We start from the raw sequence: 20689 nt of genomic DNA, 5'->3' as shown, positions 1-20689 counted from the left end.
CCCCTGGTGGTCAGTGTGCATCATTGCGACTGGTCATTCCTGGTCATTCCGCCATTAGGGTCAATTTGCTATTACCCTTTTATTATATAGGATAGCCAAGGTATGGAAGCAACCTAGGTATGCATCAATATGTGAATGGAAATACATGATGTGATGGGGGGTCAGTTGGGAGTGAGCAGGCCAGTGGGGAGGTGGCAGTTGGGGGCGAGCAGGCCTGCGGGGGATGGCAGTTGGGGATGAGCAGGCTGGCGGGTGAGGGGGGGGGTAGTTGGGGCGAGCAGGATGGTAGGGGGGCAGTTTGGGGCGAGCAGGCAGTTGGAGAGGCAGTTGGGGGCAATTGGGCTGGCAGGGGGGCAGCTGGGGGGCGATCGGGCCGGCAGGGGGGCAGTTGGGGTGAGTAGGCCAGCAGGGGAGGCAGTTGGGTGCAAGAAAGCCAGCGGGGGGGGGGGGGCAGTTGGGGGCAATCGGGCTGGCAGGGGGGCAGTTGGAGTGAGCAGGCCAGCAGAGAGGGCAGTTGGGGGCGAGCAGGCTGGTGAGGAGATGGCAGTTGGGGAGGAGCAGGCTGGCGGGGGGGGGGGCAGTTGGGGCAAGCAGGATGGCAGGGGGGCAGTTGGGGGCAAGCAGGCAGTTGGAGAGGCAGTTGGGGGCCATCGGGCTGGCAGGGGGGCAGTTGGGGGTGAGCAGGCCGGCAGGGGAGGCAGTTGGGTGCAAGAAGGCTGACAGGGGAGGCAGTTGGGTGCGAGAAGGCCAGCAGGGGGGGCAGTTGGGTGCGAGAAGGCCAGCAGGGGGGGCAGTTGGGGGTGAGCAGGCCAGCAGAGAGGGCAGTTGGGGGCAAGCAGGCTGGTGGGGGGGACAGTTGGGGGCGAGCATGGCAGCATGGGGTGGCATTTGGGGGTAATTGGGCCAGCAGGGGAGGGCAGTTGGGGTGAGCAGGCCAACAGAGGGGGCAGTTGGGGGCGAGCATGACAGCAGGGGGTGGCATTTGGGGGTGATTAGGCCGGCAGGGGAGGGCAGTTGGAGCGAGCAGGTTGGCAGGGGTGGCAGTTGGGGGCGAGCAGGCAGTTGGTGGGCAGTTGGGGGTAACTGGGCCTGCAGGGAGTCAGTTGGGGGCAATCGGGCCGGCATGGTTGGCAGTTGGGGGCGAGCAGGCCGGCATTGGGGGGCCATTGGGTGTGAGCAGGCAGCAGGGGTGGCAGTTTGGGGCGAATAGGCCGGTGGGGTGTGGCAGGTGGGGACAAGCATGCCAGCGGGGGATGGCAGTTGGTGGTGAGCAGGCTGGTGGGGGGAAGTTGGGGGCGAGCATGCTGGCAGGGGGTGGCATTTGGGGGTGATTAGGCCAGCAGGGGAGGGCAGTTGGGTACGAGCAGGCCAGCAGGTGGGGCAGTTGGGGCAGTTGGGGATGATCAGGCCAGCAGGGGGGGGAGGCATTTGGGGGCAAGCAGGCTGGTGTGGGGGCAGTTGGGGCAAGCAGGTCTGTGGGGGGGCAGTTGGGGGCAAGCAGGCTGGTGGGGAGGGCATTTGGGGGTGATTATGCCAGCAGGGGAGGGCTGTTAGGGTGAGCAGGTTGGCAGGGGGGGCAGTTGGGGGTGATCAGGCTGGCAGGGGGGCTAGTTGGGGCAAGCAGGCCGGTGGAGGGTGGCAGTTGGGGGTGAGCAGGTTGGCAGGTGGGCAGCTGGGGGTGAGCAGGCTGGTGGGGGGTGGCAGTTGGGGGAGGGCAGGTCGATGGGGGGGGCAGCTGGGGGCAAGCAGGTCAGTAGGTGGGGCAGTTGGGGGCAAGCAGGCTGGCAGGGGGAGCAGCTGGGATGAGCAGGCCAGCATGGGGGGCAGTTGGGGGTAAGCAGGCTGGCAGGAGGGGGCAGTTGGGGGCAAGTAGGCTGGCAGGGGGGGCAGTTGGGGATGAGCAGGCTGGCAGGGGGTGGCAGTTGGGGGCGAACAGGCTGGCAGGAGGGGGCAGTTGGGGGCAAGTAGGCTGGCAGGGGGGGCAGTTGGGGATGAGCAGGCTGGCAGGGGGGGCAGTTGGGGGCAAGCTGGTCGGTGGGTGGGGGCAGTTTGGGGCAATCAAGCCATCGGGGGGGTAGTTGGGGGCAAGCAGGCTGGCAGGGGGGGCAATTGGGGGTGAGCAGGCTGGCGGGGGGGGGCAGTTGGGGGCAATCAGGCCAGCGGGGGAACAGTTAGGGGTGATCAGGCCAGCGGGGGAGGGAGGGGCGGGGAGGGCAGTTAGGGGCGATCAGGCCGGCAGGCAGAGTGGTTAGGGGCGGTGGGATCGGGCCTAAACCACCAGTCCGACATCCCCCGAGGGGTCCCAGATCAGAGGGTGCAGGCTGGGTTGAGGGACAACCCCCCCTTCATGCACGAATTTGGTGCACCAGGCCACTAGTGTTATTATAATTAACAATAAAATTAATATAATGTCATAGTTAGTTAACCTTAATATAATGTTAAGTCATCTGGATTACTTAGGGACATCATTATGAATACCCGGCAATAGGCTGAATTATAAAATCTTCGTAACCAAGAATTTGCTGAGGAATGTGGAGCTATTCACCCTCGCCCTGGGTAGAATCAGGCTATACTTTTTCTTAGAAGGCAGTGTCTGTCTCTTACAGCCTTTCTGCCTCCGTCGCCTTGTCAGTAGGCCACCTGTCATTTCTTGCTCCCATCCTCTCTGTTATTTAGCAGACTTCTCTGTTTCCATGGAGCTCTCTTTTGATTCTAAAAATGGCAGAAAAAGCCCTCCTTTCAAAGTGAAGTGTGCCTGCCACAACCCAGCAGTATGGCCTTGGATAAACCACTGAATCACTTTAGGAATTTGCTTCCTTGTCTACACAGAACCAGCCTGAATGATCTTTAAGTCCAACCGTAAGACTTTATGAAGAATCTTGCTAAGGGCTGAAAAAACTAACATCTAAGTGTATTAAAACTCTGTCCAAAGAAGGAACAGAGGAACTCTCATCAAAGGACCCCAGAGATCCCCATACTTTGGAGCACAGAATTTATAGCATTGCATTTTAGTTGTCATGGACTTTTGGGTCTCACTTCTAAGTTTATTGTTATGTTTCCAACAAGTGACGTTCCTTATTGGCTAAATCACTTCCAGATAAATGGGACAGAATGACATAAAGGACTTTTTAAAAAAGAAAATTAAATATGACTCTTAAATATACTTCCTTCACATAAAATATGAGAATTCAAAAAAAATTTCAAAAAGCATAGAATACATTATACCTTTATGAAAACTTTGTTTCTAAATGCATTTCCATTTGATATATCAACAAAATGACACTGCATACTAAAAAGTGATTTACCTATAACTACATCATGACCATCAACCAAGCCAGCAGAGAAGAGCTCCTGAGAAACGCCATCTGCTGTATCTGTCCAAATAGGAAATGAATATGTATTAGTAACAATAAAAAAAAACCAGCAATCCAGTACAATGTAAAATGTATTTTTTTAATTTACAAAAATCACTCATATGTGTTTTAATTCAACAATTGAGATTCTATCAGGAGGAAAAAATCCCTACGATGTATTTGCATCATGTTATTTATTCAACAGAAGTTACACAAAATTATTGTTTCATTTCTCTTGCCCTTTGGCTACTGTCTTAATTAATCCTCAAGTGCACCTCTAAATTAATCCTGAAATGCACCTCTAGATTTTATCTCATAGTTGGTCCCTATGGCACTGCTCTTCCTTCTTCCCGAGGTCAGTTCCAGCCAGCATCAATCCTTTTCTATCATTAGTAGCTACTGAGTCAGAATTTATGGCAAAGGTTAAAAAGGTAACATCTGATATGACCTTATATTTGGTACAAACATCCTATGTGTTTGTTGGACTATAAGATGAGCTATTTAAGAAACTCCTTTAACATGACACTAATCACTTGATAGCAAGAGATTTATTTTCTTAGAAAACGTGGTTGAATAAAAGAATATATTTCTCAGTGATAAGTGTCAGTAGTTAGCAATCTCAGAAAGATGAGACTGAACAGGCTATACTAAGTGAATATGGCTGAAATTACTTAATTGAAAGGCTACTAGTATGAATGAACGTGATAATAGTGAGAAGTCTGCTAGAAGACCTTGTAAAGAGAAATTGATAATTTGCAATGTGCTTAAAAGAACCATTATGAACCCCAATGTTTTTATATGGGAGATGATTTGATCCCCATGGCCTTCTTATATTCTCAAACACCAGGAACTGTAGGTGGATAAAAAGGAACCAGTTCAGAAGCAGGTAGCAACCTAGATGGACTTTTGACTTTTAATGTCTTCTAAAGTCAGGGAAAATGTGAAAGTATAGCTGCTGAATCAAGCATCTAAACTGAACTGCAGTTTGCTATGACACAGGCTGCCCTCAACATAGACAATGTTTCCTTGTAAATCTGTGTTTTACTAGTAGATATTGCAATTATGTGAGAGGGTGTGTATGCATGCCCATGCAATCAAGTAACTTGAGGCACAATGATCTTTCAAAATTCTTGGGCTTTAAAGGGCTCAGCTTAGTGTCTGACACACAGTAATCTATAATAATAAAAGTGTAATATGCTAATTAGACTGGTCGACCTTCTGGACGAAGCCCAGGCTGCCAGGGAAGCCCAGGTCCCAGGTGCCAGAGGGAAGCTGGTTCCAGCAGCTGGGGGAAGGAAGGCCTATTCTTGCACGAATTTTGTGCATCGGGCCTCTAGTTACTCAATAAATAAAACTGTGGTGATGATGGAACAGCAAAGATCATTGAAACACATCTTATACTCTTGTGCATTCTTTCTCCCTTTCATTCATGGCCCAAATTCCCAAATGTTAATAAAAATTTGGGAGCCAACATACATTCTATGTACTTCTAAGAAATTGTGGTATTCTATCATTTCACTCATCCTATTTCATGATGAACGAAATAAAATGGAAATAAAAAATAAATACATAGAAATCTTACTAAACTATAAAGTTCCATATAAGGTGGGCTTATCTTGGACCTTGTCCTTACTGCTGGAAAATACCTTATACAATTCTTTCAGGAATAAAATGATCCCCTTCCATGAAACCTCGGGCAGGGCAGCTAACGAAAGGCTCCACTCTGAAGATGACTTGGCTTTATGAAGCTGGCTGGAACAGTTAGCCTCACCATCTCCAGCTCCCTGGATGCCCCCAGAAACTTCAGGAAAAGAAGCCTATTGAATTAAAGGGCATACTAGGGTACACAGCAGGCAGTCATTATATTTCTACTAGAGGCCTGATGCATGAAATTCATGCAAGAGTAGGCCTTCACAGCCCCCGTTGCCTCAGTCTTCCCAGCCCTGGCTTTGTCCGGACGGTCGTTCTGCTGTTCGGCTGCTCAACTGATGTGCATATTGCACTTTTATTATTATAGATTGACTGATCATCTGCTAAGGCATCTGAATGTGTTACCATCATCTCTAAAGTATAAGTAAGACCTTGCACTTGATTAAGGAGCTATAATCACAGAATATAGTTAAAAATGGGAACAAACAAAGCCACATTGAGGGCTAGCACTTAACAGGACCAGAGCAAATGGCATTTACAAGTAGTTAAAAAATGACATTCACAAGTAGTTAAAGTGTACAGCATCGTCTACTAGTTTCAGGACTCCTGGGTACCAAACGAGTCATATTAAAATAGCTAGCAGATCCTGCTGGCTGGCCAAAAATGGAAATGTTCCATGTTTGTGTGTGTGTGCCATTAAGCAGTTATTTTGTATGCACATAAGTAATATATCAGTAATAGTTTAGAATAGAAACATGAAGGTAAATGGTAATTTATGTTTCTTTAAGCTGCTTAACATTCCAGATGTGTAAACAAGTTAACTAATCATGTATGCTCTGGTTTTCAGAGCATAGAGCAGCATAATGAATATAAAGGGCTTACCCTCAAAGGAGGACAGAGAATATTGGATACGTTTGTGTTATATATTCTAGCCATAGGTACACATTTATGTGTGTATACAACACATATATAGTACACCTGTCGTGTGCACGCACAGAGGTAGTGCAGACAATGTCTGAAACGCAGGCAGCATCAGCAATCAGAGGTACAGCGATATATCCACGGTGTTTCCGTTACTAACGGGCCTGTGCTCACTGCCCAGGGAAGGTCAGTCATCATCTAGAAGCCAACACTATGGTTTCTGTCTGGGCAATAAAAGCCAAGACTCTTGATCTAACTATGACAAACGAGGCTGCCAATGCCAGCACACAAAGCCAGGTAATGCTGATAGGGCTGTCTTATCCGCAAACATCCTCCACTCAGAAATTCATTTATTTGTTAACTCTTTAAATTAAAATTGAGTTTTATTGCCATCTTCGATTTAAAACAATCAGTTGGAAAGAAAAAACCTTAAAATAAGAATCTGTTCTTTTACCTACTGTATTTGAAACATTGATTATGAAATTACTAGATTTTATCAATGCATTGACTGGTCAATATTTTTATATTATAACAAAATAGCTTTTTTGATAACAGAACCGGCACCATACAATTTCACAGACTGAGTCTTAAATTGTCAAAGATGGATGTTCCCAGAGAGATCAATGAGCAAATTCATTAGGGCCCTAGTTACATTATTTTGTAAAAGGTGCTTCAAACGTTATTTTAATTCAAATATGAAGGGAATCATTAGATCTCTGTGCTTATATGAACCAGAGATCAGAGCCAGTGAGTCCAGACCGTGTGTGGCCCAAGAACATATTTTGTTTGTTGGCAGTGTTTTTAAAATCTGAACTTGAATGTATTAATTTCTTTAAAATATACTTTTATTTATTTCAGAGAGAAAGAGAGGGATAGAAACATCAATGATGAGAGAGAATCATTGATTGGCTGCCTTCTGCACGCTCCCTACTGGGGATTGAGCTCACAACCGGGGCATATGCCTTGACCGGAAATATAACTGTGACCTCCTGGTTCACAGATCAACGCTCAACCACTGAGCCATGCTGGCCAGGCTGAACCTGATTGTATTTAGACAAAACTAGTTTCCTGAAGTTCCCACCATAATTTTGGGTCCTATAAGCATTTGAGTTTGTGTTTCCTTATAAGTGATAACAGCAGAGAAGTCAAACAGTTAACTAATGTCATCCCAAAACATTAAAGAAAAAGCAAGTCCTGTACTTCTGGGTTTGCAAAATTTTACCAAATACACTTTTTTTTATTAATAAATCACAGTTTACATGGAGATCTAATACACAGAATAAAAACAATATTATTAGCTTATATACAATATGTTCCCAAAAATGTATACATGCTTTAAAAGCTGCTAGCTCAATTTTGAAAATGAAATCTATTTTAATAAACACTGCCTTTATAATTATTCAAAGTGTGTGTATACATTTTTGGAAACACTCTATAATAATACACTCAAATGTAGGAGACTAATGTTTTTTAGAAAGATATTCAATATAGACACTGAAGCTGTTTTCATGTACATAAAAATGTGAAACCACAGGTCAGGAATTAACAGTTCAGTTTTAGCATTTGAAACTTATTTTCACTTCTCTAGGTTGTTTTGGTTATTCACTAAACAGTGGAAGTAGCAGTTTTTGTTAAACAACTAGTCTTGTGGTCTCTGAAGTTCATATATGTTCCTTATCCATTAATTACCCAAATCACCTCTTGCCAGTGATAGAGATACCAAGAAATACGCCATGGTTCTGACTTCCAGGCATCCAGGAGCTGAAAAAGCAACCACTCTAGCTTTTAAGCTGCTTTAATAACTATTTAAAATGCTAAAACTGTGTTCAGCTGCCCAGACTGGCATCATTGCTACTGAGCTTACCATTATGCCTGCAGCAAACAGAGGCCACAGACACTCCCCAGCACAGGCTTTGTGTAGTCTGAACTGAGTACAGAGGCCAAGCATGGTATCACTGTTTGCTGCTCAACCCCCATCGGAACTGCTATTTGATCCTCAATGCTCTCATCAATAATATCCTTTACACCCTGCATCACCATGCCACTACTTCATTTCATGACTGAGCTAATATGCTTAATTTATACACACACACACACACACACACACACACACACAACTTGTAGCACATGTCACTGGAATTCATGTAGTCAATAGTGGTTCAGCAAATAGCAGTGTGATTATAGTGGGAAGGGGGTGGGAAGAGAAGGGGGTCCTAATATATGATGGTAGGCAAACGGTGCAATATACAGATCTTGTAACATAGAAACCCACACCTGAAACCTTCTGGTATATGTTCATGTGGACCAATGTCATCCCAATTAAGTTAATATAAAAAATAGTGGTTCCATTTGGATTCCCTACAATTATCATGTCTTTCCTTCCCTCCCTCCATTGTTCATTCCTTCATTTGTTTTTAGAGAAAGCATTTTTGAATAGCAATTATAAACATGTGCTTATAATTAATTTTAAATGTTCTTTGTAGCAATAAGATAATAATTTCAATTAAAACTCACCTCTTCCTGGAGTAAACTCAAATCGTATATCATTAAGTTCCTTTCTGGAATTTCTGAAATAAATAACATATAGCACATTAAAATCTAATGAGGAGAGTTTAATCAAAGTAAATGTATTACAATTTTTACAAGATGCTACTAACATGAAGATAGTATTTTACAGTCTCAGGTTACCTCTAAATACTTCCTTAACTGAAAGTGATAGTTATGACAATAGTAAAGGAAGATATCTGTTTAACTGGTTGAATTTACCTTATAGAAACCCACTCAGATCACAAAATTCCAAAAATAAAACATTCATTTAATCTACATTAAATTAGTAACCTTAGATATAATTTCATAATAGAAAATTTCAGAAGCTTTTAGTTTAGAATGATATTTAATACATTTTTCTGAGAAAACAGTATTGTATCAACTTTCTAAAAAGTGAAACAAACAGACAAAATAGGTGTGGCACTGAAGTTCATGACAGCACTATACATTAAATCATACAACAAAATGCCCAGAGTAAGGTACATATTGTGTGGTTACATTTTTTAATCTCAATAGAGGGGACCTGAATGTTGTGAAATTACCCACTGAATATATAAAGCCCTATTTAAGTAAATATAAAATACATAAACTATAATATATACATACAGGGTGGGGTAAAAGTAGGTTTACAGTTGTGAGTTCATGAAACAGAGTTTATTCTTTTATTATTATTTATTAATTATTGTATTATTTTCTACACAAACAACTGTAAACATACTTTTGCCCCATCTTATATATATTCAATCAAAAAATTACGTGACACTGGGGAAATATAAAACAAGTAAATAAATATGATTTTTCCATTTATATTAATTTCAAATAATGATAATAAGCCACAGTGAGCAATAATTAGAATGGTTTTTAAATTTCATAAGAATGTTATGACTAACTCAACAGATGCTAAATTAAAGTTAATAAAAACACCTTAAAAAACTGCAGTACAAAATATGAAGTAGTAATGTTTGTAAACTAAAACTCTGGTTACTATCTCCTGGTCTCCATGTACAGTGTTCAAATCATGATGACTCCAGCCAGTCTCTGGGCCGTTTCTGGTCCTTATCCTGATCTTGGTTCTTTATGTCCTACCACATCCCGTTGAACTAAGTGCAAGGAGGCCCAGAAATACAGCAAAGGCCTCCCTGGTCTAGTACAGATTGAGAGAAAGCCCTTCTCCCCAATGCCTAGAGAAGCTGGCCCACGTCTAACACCTTTCCACAAGCAGAGAAGTAAAGAGTCAAAAAAATCAAGGGATGGCCAAGCACAGGCCACAGACAAGAACATTCAACAACTTTGCACCTCCTCTCAGGAGTCCCCAATTTTAACTTTGTCTCTACTCCACTCAGAGATAGAATGGGACTAGGGGACACCAGAAATTCCTACAGCTGTCCTTCTTTTTGTTGTTGTTAATCCTCACCCGAGGATATGTTTATCATTGATTTTTAGAGAGAGTGGAAGGAAGGGAGGGAGGGAAGAGAGAGAGAAAGATAGATACCAATGTGAAAGAGACACATTGATGGTTGCCTCCTGCAGGTACGTGTCGCTGACCAGGAATAGAACCTGCAACCTTTCAGTGCATGACACTTTAACCACTGAACAACCCCGGCCAGGGCCAGCTGTGCTTCCTTTAGGACCTCCTGAGAATCTGAACACTGTGAAAACTTTGAACTCTCTAAAAATAATAGACACATGACGGACACAGGAAATTGCAGACTACTGTAGATGGCTAAGAGATCATGTGGTACCCTGGAATAAGCAACCCCACCCTGGAGGTGGCATGTGCCATGAGCAAGCATCAGTGTGGGCAGTGGGAAGGCCGTTTACATGTTGGACTGTTTACACAGCCTGGATTTTCTTAACAAACTACTGAAGCTACCACACATTCACATAGTGCTTCCATATATATCAGCAGTTCTCAAACTTTTGTCTTAGAAGCCCTTTCCATTTTTAAAAAGTATTAAAGACCCCTAAGGAGCTCTTGTTTATGTTGATTATATATATCAAGATCTAGTGTATTGGAAATTGAAACTGATAAAATTTAAAATACATATTACTTTATTTGGAAATGACATTAACTCATCACATGTTAATGTAAAATGTTTTTATGAAAATTGCTTTCCAAAAGAAAAACAAATCAGTGAAAAGAGTGCATTGTTTTCTATTTTGTAAACCTCTGTAATGTCTGGCTTAAGACAGCTGGCTCTTATATTTGCAATATCACATAGCATGTAACCAGCCGCTGAGAAGTTTCACTGTACAAGTGAGAAAGAATGAGAGTGACAGGGTAGATAATTTCTTAATATTATCATTAAAATAGTTTTGACCTCCTGGGCTCCCTGAAAGGATCTCCAGGACCCTTAGTGTGGTCCTGTGACCCCACTTTGAGAAACACTGATCAAATCTCATGAATCAAATCCCACTTTATCCAACAATCAACCTTTGAGGTACACAAATCAGATATTATTTGTTTTCCAGTTTTTAGGTATGTTTAAGGTGTTTCCAAGTATACAAATTTAATGAGTGGCAGAGTGAGGACCAAGAATTGTACATTGAAAATACCTTGTACATATAGAAATGCTCAATTCCTTTTGCTTTTGAGAAAAAAATATCCCCCAAGACTTTACGCTACCATAAAAATATCAGCAAGTATTCATTTATCTAATAGCCTTGGTTTTGTGTGCTGTGTATCAGCAAAGGTTGAATTAGAACTAAAACTACCCAATAAGAAAAAAGGGTCACAGGAAAGCAAGTGTTGCAGCCTTGGGCAAACTACGGCCCGTGGGCCGGATCCGGCTGTTCTATCTGGTTCTCTTGCTCTCCCCTCCGCTCCTTTACTTTGAATTTATATTAGTTCACACAAACACTCCATCCATGCTTTTGTTCCGGCCCTCCGGTCCAGTTTAAGAACCCATTGTGGCCCTCGAGTCAAAAAGTTTGCCCACCCCTGTTTTAGAGTGATTTCATACTGAAATGACAGAAGAATAAAAAGATGAAAAGAAATTTGGTTTGATGCTAATTTATGTCACTATTCCTTTCTTCTCTGTCCTTTGATCAGTCTAAAATATTTTGTTCATAAGAAAATATTACTTTTGGCCATAAGAAGACAGGTGTAAGAACTGTACTTAGAATACCCTGATTCTTTCAGTGCTAATACCACAAAAGTAATATCCAACACCCACGATCTATTATCTACATCTTCTGTAGCTCAGGGTATAGAGGTTGCCCAGCCAAGTCATTCTTTTATAACTTGAACCTAAAATACCCACCTTTGAAAAGATCACAGTGATTGATTGTGAGTAGTCGACTTGCCCCATCAGGATGAAATATAGTTGGAAAAATGCCTAATTGGATCTAACTACTGAAGGTCATCCTTTTATGAAGAATTAATCTCTTCAGACTCATACTTAACACCTTTAATTGAAAGTACTTTTACTTTAATTGATATGGCACAGGGTACTCTTGATTTCAGGGAAGCCGAAAATAGGTATGATGATTTAAGGCCAGAAACTAAGTCTGTGTAATTATAGAGGAAACATTAAAAACTTGAGAGTGACAGCCTCAAGACCCAGGCCACCTTTGATAACTTTTATTAAAAACCCTTTAAATCTTAACAACAACAACAAAAACACACACAAACACCCCCCCCCCAAAAAAAACACCCAAATCTTAAATTTGGAAAGGCTCAACCCATCATTTCTCATTTATGTATATGCTGCATCACAAATACCTACAGGGCTGAGGCAAGAAAAAATTTTAAAATTGGCGCTACAATTACATGGTTTAAAAATCAAAAGGTACAATAGAATACTGTGTAAAACTAGTCCTCCAACGCCTGTCACTCAGCTACCTGGTTGCCCTCACAGAGGAGATCAATGCTTCATGCAGTCTGAACAGACACCAGAAAATGACATACCCAAAAGGAATGCATCATTTTTCCTTTCAAATTAACTTCTCTCTCCCTGCTCCTGTGGCAGTAAATAGTGGTAACATCCATCTAGCATGACCTGTGGTTATCCCCCTTAAGATTTCTCAAATCATTGATTTCTCTGAAACTCACTACTGACCAAGGACTGGTCACTATTATCTGCCAAAGAGAGAATAAGTGACTTAATGAACAGAGGATATTTTATTCACAATCACGGACCCCACCCATGCACACATAGGGAAGTTAGAAATGTATAGCCAAAAGAAAAAGGGCCTATTGATGGATCTATTATTCAGGGTAATCTGTTTTCTTTGTTTTTATTTTTGTTGTTGTTAATCTTCACCCAAGAATATTTTTTTTCCATTGATTTTTAGAGAGAGTAGAAGGGAGGGAGGGGGAGAAAGAGAAAAACATGGATGTGAGGGACACATCGATTTGTTGCCTCCTACATGTACTCTGACCGGGGCCATGGATCAAACCTGCAACCCAGGTACATGCCCTTGACTGGGAATCGAACCTGCCACTCCGCAGTGTGCTGGCTGACACACCAACCACTGAGCCCTACCTTCCAGAGCACCAGGGTAATCTTTGACAGAAGAATGCGTTGTAGACCAGGAAGAAAACTGTTGGACTTAATAAGATGTGAAAAACGAGGCCAATAGAATGAGCTGAAGGGTGCCTATCACATAAGGCCAGAAACAGAAGAATCAGGAACAGAAAAAAGCAGATTCCATGGCCAGGCTGGTGGTTGCTATGTCACAGTCTCTATGCTCCCTCTGGGCTTTCCTAGAGCCGAGTCTTGAAGCCAGGTAACCAGGCCACCTCAAAACTGGAGACTCTCATCTGGAGACCAGGCAGCTGGGCTCAGCTGCAATTCAGCCATTCACCCCTAATCTTCACTGTCCTTTGCAGGAAAGAGGGGAGATAATGCTTCCCTCATGAGTTAGATGAGCTGTGTGAACACTGTGCGGACCCCCTGCATTGCTGTTTGGCATGACGGTGCCTTATATTTTGAGGTACACAGAAGCAGGGGGGAAGTCATGGCTCTAGTCCTTAAAAGAGTTTACCATCTACCCAGAGAATGACAGCTGACATAGGTAAAATTACCAGGAAAACCTCACGTTAAATAAGTTCTTAAAAATAGTAGTCAAGAAAGAAATATCAGACTAATTCAGACAAAGGGGCATTTTCTCCCTCACTTCATTCACCCTTAACATTCCTGTCAAATCAATCTCCTTGGAGGTAGTAAAGGTCCAATCACAGAATCATAAAATTTCACAACTGGAAGGGGCCCTAGAAGTCACCTAAGCCATTTGCCTCATTCTGCAGGCGAAAAAACTGAAGCCAAAGAGATTAAGTGGCGTGCTCAAGATTACACAGCTGGTTAATTCAGGCCACACTTCATAAATACCTATTGATCACCTACCAGGTGTCAGGCCTATCCCAGGAGCCATTAATGGCAGAAATGGCACCCAAACGTGGGATGAAGATTTCTGGATGACTGCTTTCTATTCTCCATTGGTGGTTCCCAAAGTGCAGGCAGAAAGAATCCCCCCCGTCCCCCACTCACGAGCAGTGACACCCCTGCCCCTGGTTGAGAAGTCCATGCAGTGAGAGATGTTACAGATGAGAATGTTTCACCTATAACTGAGGTGGTGGCACAAACTGGCTGAGAGCCGCTGCTGCGCCCACCGGCCCCATGCTCCAAAGCCCTGTCTGAAATGGAAGCTCCCCTAGACATGTGTATGTATCTCCACACACCATGAGCCGTATGCTCCAGGAGTGTATGAACACTGAACCATACCTACCCCCCTCCGCCCCCCAGTCCTTGGCCTTGCATTTGACTTGCCTCAAAAGAGCCTTTGGGACCAGTGAGCCTCCTAAAAAGTGAAAGTGAAAATTCCTTTCAGCCTTGTATTTCCAGATGCCCAGAATATGCCTATGACCTAAGAATTAAAAGTTGGTAGCATCCAGAATTCTCATCTATAATGAGCCATGCAGCATCACACAGCCCAAGACCAATGGCATAGAGATCAGGAAGTCCTCCTCCTGTCCCCTTTAAGAACAGAGGGGAATAACATATGTATGTACATGTATGCACCCACATGCAATGTTTTCTTCAAATAAGGTATTTTGACATATCTTAAGTAATCTGACCCTCCACACTGGTTGTCTGCAGGTTTTTCTACAGCTAAAACCTCAGGCTAAGGACCTGCTGCATCCCACTGGCTATCGGGCAGCCAGAGGGGACCCTTTTAGATTGGTAACCTGCACGGAGCAGGCTGGTTGCATCTGATTCACACAGCTGATGCCTTAATTAGAGGTGCGTGGGCAGAGTCCTGCATACAGAAATTGACACTCTGTAAAATGTTGTGACACCGCCCTAACTGGTTTGGCTCAGTGGATAGAGCGTCAGCCTGCGGACTGAAGGGTCCCAGGTTCGATTCCGGTCAAGGGCATGTACCTTGGTTGCAGGCACATCCCCAGTGGGGGGCGTGCAGGAGGCAGCTGATCGATGTTTCTCTCTCATCGATGTTTCTAACTCTCTATCCCTCTCCCTTCCTCTCTGTAAAATATCAATAAAATATATTTAAAAAAAAATTTTGTGACACCAATGAATAAATCACATGCAAAAATATTACCATAAATTACTGCCTTTACTGTCTACAAAGAATACTTTCCATCTGGAAATAATCCAAACTAAATTAAGGGACTTTTTTCTTTAACAGAAACCTCTTGTAAATCCCCAGGTACAGGGCATGGCTGTTTCCTTGCCCTCTCTCTACCCCCCTCTCCAGCCTAAACAAACAGATTTCTTTTTTCTCACCAGTACATACTTTGGAAAATCATGAAAAACATTTCAGCCTACAGAAAAGTGGAGAGTAATAAAACAAATACACATGACCTACCATCCAGAACTTTTAAAATGGCAACATTTTGTCATATTTACTTCAGAGCTTAGTACATAAAATTTTAATACTGTTTTACCTACAAAAAATTGAATGTGCTGCATGCCAGCTGAGGTCATTCATGAGTGAACAGATTAGTGGGTATGGGCTCTGCTTCCTGTCAAGATTACAGAACTCTATTTCCATCGGCAGCAGCCCTTTTCAGATTTAGAATGTCCTGTGAATATATTTATTGAACTGATTTTTTAGCTGGAGGGTGAGAGGGAAATGGAGTGGCCACATAAAAACCACAATCGTATGTACAGCTGGTAGGCGCAGAAACATTACACCTAACCAGAGTTCACACCTTTTAGCAGAGGAAAGCTGTTAAGTACACTTACTCGTTAGGGGTTTTGTGTACGTCTCTTAATGGAAACCCATTGACATAAATATAGAAGCAGCCTTCGTTAGCATCATTTGTGCTAGAAAGTTTGGAGCGTGTTAGGGCTTATTGCAGAAAACCCAGACTCGTTAATGTTTCCCTGATGGATACCTCTCCTCAATGCACCAGGCTCCCATGTCAACATGCCAAGTCCATTATACTAAAAATGTAAAGGCAGCTCTGAGCCATGGATTCCATGAGTATCCACTTGGGCTCTAGACATCATGTCATGGCAGGTATATTTATTTTTTTGTTCATAATCCTCACCCAAGGATATTTTTTCCATTGCTTCTCAGAGAGAGTGGAAGGCAGGGAGAGAGAGAGAGACAGACAGAAACATTGATGTGAAAGAGACACATCAATTGGTTGCCTCCTGCATACGCCCCAACCAGGACCGGGGATATAGCCTGCAACCCAGGCATGTTCCCTTGAGTGGGAATCGAACCTGCGACACTTCAGTCCCTGGTTTGATGCTCTAACTACTGAGATAACTGGTTAGAGCATGGCAGATATATTTATACAGATTGATACAGTATACGGAGACGTGTTTGGTCCAGAATAAGTATATTTTCAAGGTAATGGAAGAGTGTTTCTTTAAGGTACAAACTCAAATTATTATGGGCAATTATCCCTTCCTTGCCAACAATTTATTTGGTTTAATTCTTGCAAAAAGGATGGTAAGTAGTTTCGAAATTAAACCAAATATACAATTGAGCATTTGATTATTAAAAACAACAGAACAGTGAAAGAGATACTACATACTGGATATGGCATCATGCCCACGGAGCACGGCATTCGGCTTTGCTCGCAGCGCAGGAAAACAGTGGGGAGGGATACTGGATGACACAGTCCTTACTCCATCAAAAAAGAAAACATGCGAGGCCAAGTTTTCCCCTTAGCATTAATACCAAGGAGAAACTTTTTACGGAAGCCACTTTATAAGAGACACTGAGTAATGCCTTCAACTCTGTGTTGTAAAAAACAAACTTTTTTTTAATATAAATGTCTTCAACTAGGTGGTATAAAAGATAGGAATGTTTTCTCCCATGTGCTGAAGGCACAATATTAAATCTTACCTGAGTAATGGCATTTCTGCTGAGAGTGGAAATAATATAGCTGAGGTACATTGTTTCCTGGTGATTTGCCTCAATAAAGGAAGCTCCAAGAACCTAAGAAATGAATGGCCTACATAGACTGCTTCCTGATGCCCCGAAAGTACTTTTGTCAAGTTCTGCAATGGGCAATTCCATGACTGAACACTGACAAGTATTCGAAGGCGCCTGACAAGTCTGTATGTTGATTAAACACAGATCTTTCACCTTAGCTAAAACATGCACGAGAAGCAGGGGTAACATTCTTCTGTGAACATGTAGGAGGCTGACTTACCTCCTCTCCCGGAGGGTTGGCTAACTAACTGCTGAGGGAGGAGGGCTGCTGGGTATCTGAACTTCAAAAGGAAGCTCTATGTCTGGCCAAGAACTTGCATGCATGCTCAGCTGAACACCAAACGTGGTTGCTTCGGAACAGAGAAAGGGTAAGTAACATTTTGCTTAAAAGTTTTAAAGAATGTGTGCTACTAATCAAGAGGGTTAAAACCATAGAAGAACATTAGGATAAGTGGCACTACTATAAAGTGAGCAGACAACTATAAAATTCTTTAAACTTTAGCCAGGCGATCACAAAAGTAGCAGAAACCACGTTCTATTTTAACTTTCTTATTCTTGTAATTTCCCTATCAATTTATATGTATAGTCATATCCAGGGAAGGCTATCTTAAACATCAGCATATTTCAAGGGAAAATGATAACTTTCAACTGGGTTTAAAAAACCCACCCAACAAAAGAGAAAGTATGAAGGGCAAATGAATAATCAGGGTCCTCTAGGTTAGAAATGTAAGCAGAATCCACCAGGCTTTTCCACAGGTGGTGTCTTAAGACAAACACATTAGTGATAGATGAGAATGAGCAAGCATTTTCCCTCCTGATCCATTACACAGAAATGGCCTGTAAGTGAGTGTGTATCCAGTCTAGTGTGGCTGACCCTTTGACAAAGACATCACCAAACCTCAAGCTGGATTTCCCTGAAATCACTTCAGCAAAATAATCTTGTTACTTGGCATCTGACAGGTTGGTGATGGGCATCAGGAGGGAATAATGTCTGTTAGAGCACATCAGCCACACTTGTCAGGAGGCTCGATTAGGGCAAGACTCTCATTCTGAATGTAAAAACAATAAATAAAAAAATCCAACACTTTCTCAAGGCAAACAAAACAAAAACAAACAATAACAAAACCCCATCCACTCGCTTCAGGTTGTGTGATTCTCGGTAGTGACGGACACTGACTCCAGGGCTGAAAAACCACGAGGAGCAGGCAAGTGTGGGAAGCTTCCTTTGGGTTAACAGACCCCAGAAAGGCCAGGGGGTGGGAAGAAGTCCGTTATTTGCATGATGTGATTTAAAGTGAAGGCTAGTATCTGAAGTGTCTCCAGGTATTTTTACATTTTCTTTTTAGATCTGAAGATTGCCCCAGGGAGAGAAGGGAAACAGGAGCTCGGGCTCATCTGCTCCTCATGGGTGCCCCTTCAAAGGCCCCTCTGCTGCTCCTGACGCACAGTTCCTTCTCACGACTGCCGGTGGCCCTTCAGATGCAACCACCGTGCGATGCCATCTTCTCGTCTGATCCTGGCCAAGTGTTTAAAGTCGGCATTTATACCTTTAGTTAACACTAAATTTGTTCTTGGTCTTTGGAGCACTAATCTATGGCACTCATTATTACAATGTTTGGAGAGGAAAAAACACTATCCCGCCCCCCTTCAATAGTCCCAGATAAAGTAAATAAAATGGCATTGATCACCTGGCATAGAAGTCAACCCATCCTAACTGGAAAATTCCAAGTACCTATAAGTCGCCAAAACAGGAAAGACCCCAGCTTAATCCTGAAGCTAACTCTGCAATGGTGCAGCTCCACTCACCATGAATGGCACAGCTGACAGACCCAAAGGAGACTCATGTAATATGACCTCATTCTAGTGCTCGAAACAATTGTTTGCCTGTGTTCAAATATGTGCTGTTGTCAAATAATGAAGTTGATATTCATGTGAGAGTCATGGAATCCATATTTTATAGCCTCACATATTGATGATTTTTTAAAAAAATATTTTTATTGACTTCAGACAGGAAGAGAGAGAGAGAGAGAGAGAGTGAGAGAGAGAGAGAGACATTAGTGATGAGAGAGAATCATCAATAGGCTGCCTCTCACTGGGGATCGAGCCTGCTATCCAGGCATGTGCCCTGACCGGTATCGAACCCTGACCTCCTGGGTCACAGGTCGATGCTCAACCACCGAGCCATGCTGGCTGGGTGAAAACATGCTTTTTTATTAGATCCATTCAACCTGTCATAGCTTGGTTTCTGAAGACAACATTCTTGAATTTAAATGCTAACTGTAACATTGACTTGTAACATTAACTGGCTATGAGACCCTCTGCCAATTCACTTAACTTTCCAAGTCTTAGTATATGAACATAAGGTAGTGACAGCAACTACTTCATATGTAGCTAAAAGGATTAGGTGTGAGAAGGCACAGAGAGTGACAGACATACAGCAAGCAGTCAGTACTGGCTAAATAATAACAACAACAGTAAGAATAAATATAATCTTCAGCCATTGAGTTTCTCCATGTCAGATATTGGGCCCTGCCCTGAGATCCATTCTTTCTCATCCCTTCACCTAACCTGAGCAGAAAGGTAGGTGTCCAGACCTCCACCGAATCCCATAGTAGATTCTTACCATAAACCCCAACATCTACAGCAAGATTTCAAAGGGTACAGATCTCTATATCCCCCTAAGAATCCCAAAAATGCTTGAATAAATGTGGCCTGGTCATTTGGTGTTGGAGAATGGTACTTTCTGGCTGAGAGTTGAAGAAAACAGAGCTAGATAACTGGGAATGCTCTGGAATCCTTGGTAATAATCCTCAGAGGGTGCAGTAGACACCTAAGGACCAGAGAATTCTCCTGGTAATGAGAATGAATTATTCTCTACTTTGTTTGGTCAAGTCAAAGATCATAGTATATGAGGAGGTAGAGAAGTATAGCAGTAAAGATGGAAATATGCTTAAGGTATGCAAACCTTCTGCCCAATGAGGGGAATTCCTTCAGAAAAGGAATGCAAGAAAAGCAATTCTCTTCCTTTGCACCAGAAGGCAGCACAGGGCACATATCAGTCATGCCATATACTCTCCACCATCCAGGGCCTCTTTGGACTCGGGCAGGCCTGAGGGAACAGTGCCCCAAGCTCAGAGTGCTTTTTAATTGTGGCTCCCATCATCACTGTTATTAGGGCCCTGTCACTCAGAAACGCTCTCGGCTGTCAGTGATGGCATGGAGTGCTGTGAAGATAACATTTCCATGTTTTGTATTCTGAACATTAAAAACCAGTTTGGCTCACCAAATGAGCAGCGGGTGCCACGCTAATTATGTAACTTTTCAGAACACTAATAGGATCTCCCACTGGGCCAAGTGGGAGGGAAAAAAGCATGGCACTCATTTTTTAGCTGTGCCTCAGCATACTGACCTCCTCCAGCCTGTTGATGGGGCCATTAATAAAACATTTTAAAATGACCTGAAAAAGCTTTTTGTGAACTAGAGCCTGGATCTGGCTGCCAAACAGCTGTGTGCTTGAAAGACTTTGAAGAGGTATCCTAGTTGGCTGTTGATGATTCGAGCCTGTTCTGGGAACCTCCTATATCCAGAATGCTGTTCACACTTTTGATTCATTACAGATGAAAAAAGATTTCCACTCCTGAGGAGTTTTCAAATCCAGAAATAAGGATGCCTCTGATGATGACCTTGCTTTACTCGGGACATGTACAACGTGATTTAATTTCACTTCTGTACCTGATGTGGGATCACCAACATGCTTTCTTACAAGCTCCTTTCAATCTCTATATATTAAAGCCTAAGGC

General features: G+C 42.9%; 1 protein-coding gene across 5 annotated transcripts in view; it reads right to left on the bottom strand.

Annotated features, from left to right (window-relative positions):
- The window catches only part of STK39 (serine/threonine kinase 39), a 332909-nt gene that overhangs the window by 104318 nt on the left and 207902 nt on the right, over nt 1-20689 (bottom strand). For all 5 annotated transcript variants that reach the window (XM_080670642.1, XM_080670643.1, XM_080670644.1 and 2 more), the window contains exons 15-16: nt 8439-8491; nt 3306-3374 (exon numbers count right to left, since the gene is read on the bottom strand). In XM_080670642.1, coding sequence (XP_080526768.1) covers nt 3306-3374; nt 8439-8491 — 122 coding nt within the window. The remainder of the gene's footprint in view (nt 1-3305; nt 3375-8438; nt 8492-20689) is intronic.

Source organism: Plecotus auritus (genome assembly GCF_963455305.1).
Source record: "Plecotus auritus genome assembly, chromosome: 5".
Taxonomy (NCBI): Eukaryota; Metazoa; Chordata; class Mammalia; order Chiroptera; family Vespertilionidae; genus Plecotus; species Plecotus auritus.
This window is presented reverse-complemented; position numbering and strand designations above follow the sequence as displayed.